At 43.2% G+C, this 11612-nt stretch overlaps 1 protein-coding gene across 1 annotated transcript; it reads right to left on the reverse strand.

Annotated features, from left to right (window-relative positions):
• Positions 1–3425: 3425 nt before the first annotated feature.
• LOC135506888 (zinc finger protein 235-like) lies at positions 3426–7488 on the reverse strand. Its single transcript, XM_064926309.1, has 3 exons — positions 6963–7488; positions 6468–6598; positions 3426–6266 (listed from the first exon to the last, which is right to left on the reverse strand). Exons 1-3 carry the CDS (start codon positions 7243–7245, stop codon positions 5031–5033), a joined length of 1650 nt encoding a protein of 549 aa, XP_064782381.1. The 5' UTR covers positions 7246–7488; the 3' UTR covers positions 3426–5030.
• Positions 7489–11612: the final 4124 nt, after the last annotated feature.

Below are 11612 nucleotides of genomic sequence, written 5' to 3' on the forward strand. Positions count from 1 at the left end.
TGTGTTGTGAAAAAAAGGCACAGCACACCAACATCAAAACCTCATCCCAAATAAAGTATGATGGAGGGAGCATCATGGTTTGGGCTGCTTTGCTGCCTCGGGGCCTGGACAGCTTGCTATCAGCGGAAAAATGAATTCCCATGTTTATCAATACATTTTGCAGGAGAATTAAGGCTCTCTGTCCACCAATTGAAGCTCAACAGAAGTTGGGTGATGCAACAGGACAACGACCCAAAACACAGTAGTAAATCAACAACAGAATGGCTTCAACAGAAGAAAATATGTCTTCTGAAGTGGCCCAGTCAGAGTCCTGACCTCAACCCGATTGAGATGTGGTGGCATGATCGAGAGCAGTTCACACCCAACATCCCAAGAATATTGCTGAACTGAAACAGTTTTGTAAAGAGGAATGGTCCAAAATTCCTCCTGACCGTTGTGCAGGTCTGATCCGCAACTACAGAAAACGTTTGGTTGAGGTTATTGCTGACAAAGAAGGGTCAACCAGTTATTAAATCCAAGGGTTCACATACTTTTTCCACCCTGCACAGTGAATGTTTACATGGTGTGTTCAATAAAGACATGAAAACGTATAATAGTTTGTGTGTTGTTAGACTAAGCAGACTGTTTGTCTATTGTTGTGACTTAGATAAAGATCAGATCAAATTATGCAGAAATCCAGGTTCTGTGAGGAGACTTGGACCAGATGAAGGCAGGCCTTGACTGCTGTGTCAACTCAGATGGCCAGGTTCAAATTATGGGCAAAGCACCTGAGCCACAGATCTGGGAACTCTTTAAAAGCCTTGATCATGTTTGTTGCGTTGTCTGTGATTATGCAGACCAGGTCTTTCTTGTTGATCCCCCACTCTTCCAGCATATTCTCAAAAAACTCCCTGATATTGTGAGCTGAGTGATCTTCTGGGAAGAACTGTGTTTCCAGGCAGTTTGATTCCAGTTGCCAGTCTGGGGTGAGGTAATGGATAGTGAAGCTGATGTAGGGTTGAGACAACTCCTGCTTTCACTGGTCCCAGAGGTCAGTAGTTGCAGCAAACCATGTGCCTTGAGCCCAAAAAATTTCAACATCAGCTTTTACCTGGTTGTACAGGCTTAGGATTCAGTCTTGGAATTGATCATTAGAAAACCCTTTTGCAATTACGTTAGCACATCTGAAAACTGTTTTAATTAAATAAGCAATACAATTGGCCATCTTTAGACTAGTTGAGTATCTGGAGCATGAGCATTTGTGGGTTCGATTACAGGCTCAAAATGGCCAGAAACAAAGAACATTCTTCTGAAACTCGTCAGTCTATTCTTGTACTGGGAAATGATGGCTATTCCATGCGAGAAATTGCCAAGAAACTGAAGATCTCATACAACGCTGTGTACAACTCCCTTCACAGAACAGCGCAAACTGGCTCTAACCAGAATAGGAGGCCCCGGTGCACAACTGAGCAAGAGGACGAGCACATTAGAGTTTTTTGGGGAAGACATTTTTTTGCTTCCATGAGCTAGCTAGATTTGTTTTGACCAGCACTGTAGGCGCGTGGGACAACTTTACCATCATAGCATACGTATCGAAGAATCGTTGTGACTTATGAAATACAAGTGATAGTGTAATCAATGTGTAATAACTACGTAAAAATTAATTAAAGCGTTAAATTGTGACATGCAGTCGTGTTCAGGTCCTGATTGGTCAACAAGCTTATTTGACATGTATATTTTTTGACATGCCAAGACCCCAACGGCGTTCCATAGAAATCCTGGTTGAGAATGAAATGACTGAACAATTAAAAAACGAAACAGCACAGCAAGGTAGTGAAATAAATAGGTTTTGATTATGTTTTACTGTTAATGGGGACATATGTAAATGCCAACAAAATAACTTTTTGGTCTGTGTGGTGTGTGTGTAACCTTTAACTGGGCAAGTCAGTTAAAAACAAATTCTTATTTACAATGAAGGCCTACCCCGGCTCAACCCGGACGACGCTGGGCCAATTGTGCGGCGTACTATGGGACTCCCAATCACGGCCGGATGTGATACAGGCTGGATTCGAACCAGGGACTGTAGTGACCTCTTGCACTGAGATACAGTGCTTTGGACCGCTGAATCCATGTGTGTGTAACTATTTAACTGTAATAGAATGCTTAAAAAGGCCGCTAATTTGTTTTTATATCGGTTAGGTTGTTTTTTTTTTGGCAAGGAAAATATCGGTATCGCCAAAAAATTTAATATTGGTGCATCACTAGTTGTTACATTATAATTATTATTCACTCACACAGTCTATCATCTTCTGTGTTGCATGAGTATATGCAATGACCCCCATGCACAATTTACATAAATACAAATGAGCCTTAAGAAGACAGTGACAGTAATTGCAATGAGTCCAACAATTGACAAATACAGGAGCCTTGTATAGGAGTCTATAGTCGCTCTCGTTGGAACACTTTTACAACCAAGTCGACGACTGCTGGATTTTAACTTCACAAAATATGTTGGTTGGGTAACTAAACTACATAACATGTTATCGTGTGCAATGGGCGAATAGAGTCTGCAGACACACTACACATACAGCAGCAGAACAACGTGAAGTGTTTTTCAAAGAGTAGGTAACACTGACAGCTTCAGTTTACATTATTGACAAGCTATTAGCAAGTTAGACAGACAAACCATGACATTTTCCCCCATTCCGAAGTTACCACATCATGCATTGAGCTAAAAGTTAACTTAGCTTGCATTTGCTATAAAGTAGCAGGTGGTGGTCACGAAGATGACTCAAGATATTTGAAGTGTTGATTTGAAGTTGATTTTTGCATGTTCTGCAGGTAGGGTGACCATCTTCGATTAAGTTTCCCTCAGCATTCTTGTTAAACCCAAAATACGACCAAACTTCAGATTTGGTCCTCTTAGAAGGCTGAAAAATCTCTCGAGCGCTGTCACTGATTCCCGCCATGTTTTCACACAAATCAAAACCCACGTTGCATGCTGCGCCTATGTCAGACTGTTGCTAACTTTGGTTGATGCTGGACAGTATTTACTGATTTAATGATAATTATAATTTGAAATGGTAATACCAACCATTGGGAATTTTACCATTTACCATGGTTTTACCATGGTTTATCGTGAAAAGGTAACCATTTCATCCCTACTAGGTAGCATATTAATGAGATCAGACGTGGTACCATAATATATACTGTTAGGTTCTAAATCAGGTCTGGGCAATTCCAGTCCTCGTGGGCCTGATTGGTGTCACACTTTCCCCCCCATCCCTAGCAAACACACCTGATTTTAAAATAATTGCATTTTGATTAGTTGATTATTGGAGTCAGGTGTGTTAGCGGCGGCTGGGGCAAAAGTGTGACACCAATCAGGCCCCGAGGACTGGAGTTGCCCAGGCCTGTTCTAAATGAACCGAGTAAAAACTCACAGATGATTATTAAAGCTAAAACCAAGTTTATTCACCCAATGGGTCAGACAGCTGAAGAGACAGACATGTTCCCACCAGCACAAATATATATACCCCAATTTAGGTGAAGTCTCCTCCTTTCCTCTAGACATGACATCTTTATTACTAGGCAGGAAGTTCAGTGATGTGGGTAATAAACTGTTCCTTCTCCCTTAATGTGACCCGACCTGTCCCAGCCCCATTCCTCACTAAACCACATTGCGCTCCCCCCCCCAAAAAAAATAATCTTTGGAGGGAGTTGAAAGTCCATGTTGCCCAGCAACAGCCCCAAAACATCACTGCTCTAGAGGAGGTCTGCATGGAGGAATGTCAAAATACCAGCAACAGTGTGTGAAAACCCTGTGAAGACTTACAGAAAACGTTTGACCTCTGTTGTATACCCTTTGTTGGCAATGACAAAGTATTGAGAAACTTTTGTTATTGACCAAATACTTATTTTCCACCATAATTTGCAAATAAATTCATTAAAAATCCTACAATGTGATTTTCTAGATTTTTTTTTCTCATTTTGTCTGTCATAGTTGAAGTGTACCTATGATAAATTACAGGCCTCATCTTTTTAAATCAGAATTTGCACAATTGGTGGCTGACTAAATACTTTTTTGCCCCACTGTAGATTGCTGGAACCATATCCTGTGGTCTGATGAGACCAAGATAAACTTATTTGGTTCAGATGGTGTCAAGCGTGTGTGGCGGCAACCAGGTGATGAGTACAAAGACAAGTGTGTCTTTCCTACAGTCAAGCATGGTGGTGGGAGTGTCATGGTCTGGGGCTGCATGAGTGCTGCCGGCACTGGGGAGCTACAGTTCATTGAGGGAACCATGAATGCCAACATGTACTGTGACATACTGAAGCAGAGCATGATCCCCTCCCTTCGGAGACTGGGCCGCTGGGCAGTATTCCAACATGATAGCGACCCCAAACACACCTCCAAGACGACCACTGCCTTGCTAAAGAAGCTGAGGGTAAAGGTGATGGACTGGCCAAGCATGTATCTAGACCTAAACCCTATTGAGCATCTGTTGAGCATCCTCAAACAAGGTGGAGGAGTGCGATGTCTCTAACATCCACCAGCTCCATGGAGGAGTGGAAGAGGACTCCAGTGGCAACCTGTGAAGCTCTGGTGAACTCTATGCCCGAGAGGGTTAAGGCAGTGCTGGAAAATGATGGTGGCCACACAAAATATTGACACTTTGGGCCCAATTTTGTTGCCAGCGGTTTAGACATTAATGGCTGTGTGTTGCGTTATTTTGAGGGGACAGCAAATTTACACTGTTATACAAGCTGTACACACTACTTTACATTGTAGCAAAGTGTAATTTCTTCAGTGTTGTCACATGAAAAGATATACTCAAATATTTACAAAAATGTAAGGGGTGTATATGTCATATATCAAACAATGTCTGTATGCAATATTCTACCCAGGAATATTCAACACAGATCTGTTACTTTCATTATTCCAAATGCATCTGCGGATCTTTTCTGCAGACAATGAAAATTAATCTGTCTTTAATGCAAGGTTTGATCGAAAAGTTAGAAGCAATCGAGTGGAGTGGGTATTTTCTATATTATAAAGTTGAATGGTTTTTCAGCTGGTGTATCCGGAGGTAGCTCCTCTCTGAGAACCTCTTCTCGCAGTGCGTACAGGAAAACGGCCTTTCTCCCATGTGGACCTTCAGGTGCATCTTCAGCTGGTTCTGGTGGGTGAAACTCTTCTCACACTGGGGGCAGCTGTATGATTTGTCGCCTGTGTGGACCCTTTGGTGCCTTTTCAGGCTGAAAGAGTGGGAAAAGCACATATGACACTGGGTACAGCTGAAGGGTTTCTCTCCTGTGTGGACCCTCTGGTGCCTTTTCAGGCTGCCAGCCTCAGCAAAGCGCATGTGACACTGGGTACAGCTGAATGGTTTCACCCCTGTGTGGATCCTCTGGTGGATCTCTACCTTCTGGGGGCAGCTGAAGCCTTTGTTACAGAACATGCAGAGGAACCGCTTCTCTTTGATATTGCCTGATGTGGCTCCTCCTCCCTGAGTCTGGGCTGTAGCCCTGTCGTTTGAGTTCAATACCTGATCGAAAAGGACCCGGCTGTGTGAATCGGAAGGCCCCATTGACGTGGACACTGGGTTGCGATCCCTGAAAGCATGTGGAGGGGAGTGGGTCGTCTCTAAATTCTCTGTGTAATCTAAGAAATCTCTGCCTTGTGAGTGTCCTTCTAAGTGAGTCTCATCTGCATTCCATGCCAGAGGAGCGTTGCCCTCCACTTTCACCTCATCTACCACCATAACCTCCCCTTTCTTATCTAGGCACCCTTCAGAGTATACACTACTACTGTACCGGTTCCAGTCCCCTCTAGACAGATCAGCCTGTCTCTCTAAACCCAAAGATATGTTGACAGGGTCCATCTCTGTAGCGTAAGAACAAGATGAATCACCACCAGTGTCTAACGTGTCACCATCATCATCTCCACGGGAATTAACCTTCCTCTCGCTCTGGTGAAATACCGGTAAATACTCTGAGCCAGGAGCAGGAGGACAGCCCAGTCGCTCAAGCCCCACTGGGTCTGATCTGTGGTCAGATCCTGTGTGTAAGAGCCTGTGTGGTACAGTTAAAGTCTCCGTGTCTGTCTCTGACTTGAGGACGGCGTTCGGCATTCCACTGACCTCCGTGATGCTGCTTTGGATCCTGGGCGGCGCTGGAGCGATGGTAGGGTCTCCAGTCTGGATGTCTCTGCTGTGCCGTTGGTCCTCCTCTCCTTCAGACGTCTCCTGCTTGACCCCAGGACCTGCAGCCTCTGCATCTGCAGACTGATACAAGAAGAGAGGAGGTTATTACCGGTACATGAGTTGAATTGGATAACAATGTCATAGGGAAGTCTCACAAGCTCCCCTATGGCAGACAAATTAGTCCATGTAAGCAAGTGAATAGCTGAGGCGAGCCCTTCTGAAATAAATGTTGCACATTTGATTTACAAACTCTCCTTTTTAATGCAACACAATTACACTAACCTCTATCATGATAACGTGCCTGGTTGAGGTTCCACTCCCCTCATCTATAGATATGGGTTGGTCATCTCTCCACGCGTTGTGTCCCGCTGGCTTCACAAAGCGCCTATGGCCTCCAGTGAGATGTCCTTCACCTGAGAATGATTGGGGGAAGAGGTGGTTAGGTTAGATACTGTTACTGCTCAACAGTATATATTGTACACTATTGACACTGTATAGAATTGGAAAGGATGTTAGGTAACACTTCGTATAACTTCTTTATATACTATTTGTTTTCAATTAGTAAATAATAGAAAAGGCAGTAAATCAAAAATCTGGTTAAAATAAGAAAGTGTCTGTGCTAGATCGAAAGTTAGGTAGGTAAATTGTAATCAGGGCAATTAATGTATAGTGTCCAAAAACTGACCAAGACCCAATTCTGGTTAACCATGTGTGTAACAAATCTAGTGACACATGCACAAAGTGGAACGGGGCGACGCGCCCCTCAGCAAAATGTACCTCTTGCCAATCCTCTGTATCGGTCGAGAATATTGACACTTCTGGGAGGACTGGCGAGGACGCGCTCTCGCCTTGTCCTCTCTGCGCGCTCCCGTGCCATCTTCAGTTCCAGTAGCTGGAGTTTCCTCCGTAATGCCCCGTTTTCCTTCTGGCTTTGAGAAATTTCCAAACGAAACACAGCATAGTCGTCGTCTACGAGTTTACATATCTCTGCCACGGCTGCATTCGCTAGAACCTCCATGACGGAGGCTATTTGAGTGTGAAAAACCATACAGTTAGCCATTGTTAGCTAACATTAACTGCTATATAGCTTAGTTAGTTACCTAGATAACATCTATCAACCAAGTCCTGTCTCCAACACGAATTAATGACTACCCGGAGCAGGTATGTGATGCTGTGCAGTTAAATTAGTCATTTTGAGTTCTGTGGAGTTAATATCTAAATAAAAACGCTATCGTGGAAATTGTTCTTGGTCATGTTCACTTCCAATTACTTCTTCTTTACATTTCCATTGGCGAATCGCAACCAACTGAAATGTGTTTATACCGCCACCTACCGTAGTGGAGTGTGAGGACGGTCACGGTCTCCCTACTCCTATAACTCTTGAATTTCTAATAAAATTCCCTACAAACCTCACTACCCCCCCCCCTCTAAAACAAAAAATACCACCCAATCCCCATCTCAGACCTACCTCTCTAACCCTATCAAATAAACTCTCCCTTTCTACATCATAATACATATTCAACCCTTCTCTACCATACACCCATCACACATTCCAGTACCATGTTTCCCGATTAATTTCAAAGAAGGATTCAATCCCGTATGCCCCAATCTCATTCTGCACAACATAACTTCCTCCCTTATATTACAAGACACTATCTTCTGGTCTCAGACCAACTCTTGTTATCGCCCTCTGAACAATCTTCTTGACCCTAACCAGTCAGGCTTCTAGACAGGTCACTCAACCGAGACTGCTCTCCTCTGTGTCACGGAGGCTCTCCGCACTGCTGTCCTCCGTTCTCATCCTCCTATATCTATCCTCTGCATTCGACACTGCGAACCATCAGATCCTCCTCTCCACCCTCTAAGGGCTGGGCGTCTCAGTCTCTGTATACTCTTGGAATGCATCTTACCTGGCAGGCCACTCTTGCCAGGTGACATGGAGAGGATCTGTGTCTGCACCGCATACTCTCACTACTGGTGTACCCCACTGCTCGGTTCTAGGCCCTCTTCTCTGTATACACCAAATCACTCGCCTCCTTCATATTCTCACATGGTCTCTTCTATCATTGCTATGCGAATAACACTAAACTACTTTCACCCCCCCTTCTGACACCCAGGTGGCAGCACGTATCTCTGCTTGCGAGCACTATTATTCTGTAGAAAATAATAAAAATAAAGAAAAACCCTGGAATGAGTAGGTGTGTCCAAACTTTTGACTGGTACTGTATAGAAAAGACAGGCAGGGTGAGTGTAGACCGCTGTGTGTTCTATGCAATGAGCTGTTAGCTAATGAGAGCATGAAACCCTCAAATGAAAACGCATCTGAACACCAAGCATCCAAGCAATAAAGACAAGACAGCTGACTTTAAAAAAAGCCAATGTCAATATCTGGAGGCCTCAGAAGATTCATTGAAGAACGTATGCACGGTACAAGAAAAGGCACTTTGCACATCATACCTTGTGGCCCAGCACATTGCTAAGTGCAAAAAAGCCTACACCAGCAAAGAGGATCTCATACTCCCTGCTGCGAATGATATGTGCACTGAAATCTTGGGAGAGTCAGTCGCCAACAAACTTAAAACCATACCCCTATCCAATGACACCGTGAGGAGGAGAATCCAGGACATATCAGACATCAGAGCGCATCAGTGCAAATGGCCATTGTGCACTGCAGCTTGATGAATCCACAGATGTGGCTAACCATGCAATTCTAATGGTCTATGTCAGACATGCCTGGGATAATAACTTTGAGGAACAGTTCCTTTTTAGTGCTGATTTGCCCACCATCACTACTGTCTTTAACACATTGGATATGTACCTGGGCTCTGTGGGACTGGCCTGGGCTTGGATGCGTCAGTGTGACCACTGATTGGGAAGCTGCCATGAAGGGAAAGCTCTCCGGAGAAGTAAAGCGGATACTGGAGAGAGCACTGAGTGTGACGTGGAACCACTGTTTCCTACACAGGGAGGCATTGGCAGCGAAGGACATGGTTCATGAGCTCCACACCACTCTCCAGGATGTGATCAAGTGTGTCAATTACATCAAAAAGAGTTCCACAAAAAACTGGTGTTTCCAGGCCTTCTGTATGGATATGAGGGGCGAGCACCAGCAGGTGCTTTATCATGCAGAGGTCCGCTGGCTTTCCAAGGGTAAAGTGTTGGGTCGCTTGTATGCGCTTCAAGCAGAGATTGCTGTTAAACATCTTAAGCTGCAGGGAAAGTTGAGAATACTTCCTGGAGGAGAACAGGAAACAATACGACTGGGTACAGGACCCCGAGTGGAGATGGGAAGAATCACGCTGCCAAGCAACAAAGAGGATCAGCTGGTGGAGATGTCATTTGACCGCGGACTCAGCATGCACGTCCCGGGAAATGACACTGCCAAAGTTCTGGTGCAGTGTAGTGGGAGAGCATTCTGCCCTCGCCTGTCATGCAATTAGAATCATGCTACCGTTCAGCAGTACCGATCTGTGTGAAAGTGTCTTCTCTGCTATGGCCGTGCTGAAAACTAAAAGCAGAAACAAACTGGACAGCCAGCATGACCTCTGAATTGCCCTGTCAACCATCATCTCAGAGTTCGATAAATGTATAAAACTGAAAAAACACCCCCAGTTTGCCCACTGATAGGCCACGCACACACACACACAATAAATAAACAGGTTAATGAGTTATTGTTCAGTAGGTTAATTAATTCTGACATTTTATTAAACTGGTTAAAAACAGACACCTTAAAACATTTTTCTAGGTTGTGAAACTATTCACATGGTAATTGGTGATTATGAAATCCTAATGATTGTTATTTTTTCTATTTTAAAAACTGGTATGTGTTACTGTTCATTAACATTATTGGACTGGTTTTAATGTCATGTTCTGAGTCTGATAATGTATTACACCCCACTCCTATTACACCCCACTCCTGATGGGTCACCACTGAGTAGTTATACTTTTTTAAACATAATTTTTAACATTATACAAAGCTGCAAAAATGATTAATCGCCTTAATTTTGTCACTAGAGTCAAATACGTGGGCTCCTAATTAAAAGGGCATATTCACTTTAATTTATAATGTAATTTAGAAATTCACTTTAATTTATAATAAATGTTTTCTCGGTTAATATGGCTGTGTAATGTCTTTCTTTAATACTCTAATAGTAGCCCATTGAGACAAACTCTATTTTGCAAGTGAAGCCTGCCCAAGAAGGCAGCTGCAATACAACATCACAAAATGTAATCATCAACAGTCCATAATATTAATTCGGGACCGAATTGCCATTGTCAATTTTGGGTCCCCAGGCAAAACCAGTTGAGAGCCACTTGTCTAGAATGTCATATGGTATGCTGTAGCATTATACAGTATATAATGAGGTGGGGCTCAAAACAGCTCTGCCTCACCTGCCATGAACGACGGGTCACCACTGTGTAGTTATACTTTAACATTATACAAAGCTGCAAAAAATGACTGAGGGGACAAAATGAATCTCCTTAATTTGTCACTAGAGTCAAATACTTTATGTGGCCCACATATAGTTTCTATAGAACAAACTTCACGTAGGCAACCGAAATAAATATGTGTGTTATATTAGACAGAGGGAGTAAAATGTAGACAAGCAATAAACATTTCAGAACAACTAGTCGAATAAGACATGGGACAGATGACGAATTATGGCAGAGATGTATTTATAGACTAATACACTTGAAACAAATAGCCAAACCGAAAACTGCAGACATTACTAGTGCCTACCCCGCGATCAAACCTCCATACAAAATCAAATCAAATGCGGTCGAACGTGATCACTGACAGCTGCCTTGAAGGACACAAATAAAAATGCTTTCTGCTATTAAGATCAGTGACATGTAGGCTAAACTGACAACGGAGTGAAGTGCAGAAATGTCAAATAGCAACCAAGTCGCAGGAATGAAGAATTGAGTGTGGGGTGGGGGGGTTCTGCCAGGAGGAGATTTTCGGCACAACACCGGGACGCTAATCTAAATAACGAGAACAGACTTGTTAATTGTCTGATTTCATTAGGCTGTAATACACCATGCAATTGGGAAATACAGCCCGAAACGAATGTAACATTGTGCAAATGTTCCTTACAAGCAAGAATATTGAATATAATTACATTTGAACTTACTCTACACCGGTGATCTGTGCGGTTTGTCCTTCAATTGCTCGAAATTCGAGACAAATTATCCACAGGAAAGTATGGTTTACCCGAATTTTTAGAGCACCATTACTGCCGTTTTAAATTATGATCACCTGGCACGTGCACAAAACCATGTAAACTTCAGTTTCATGAAAACGTCGCGTGTGCACGTACTTCCGTACTGGCAAAAAAAAATCTTGATTGCCACACACAAAGATCCGTGTTTTGAAGTCGGGTTAATAACACTGTCCTGTTGATATTTTGTCTAAAATGTATACCA

Source organism: Oncorhynchus masou, chromosome 20, assembly GCF_036934945.1.
Source record: "Oncorhynchus masou masou isolate Uvic2021 chromosome 20, UVic_Omas_1.1, whole genome shotgun sequence".
Taxonomy (NCBI): Eukaryota; Metazoa; Chordata; class Actinopteri; order Salmoniformes; family Salmonidae; genus Oncorhynchus; species Oncorhynchus masou.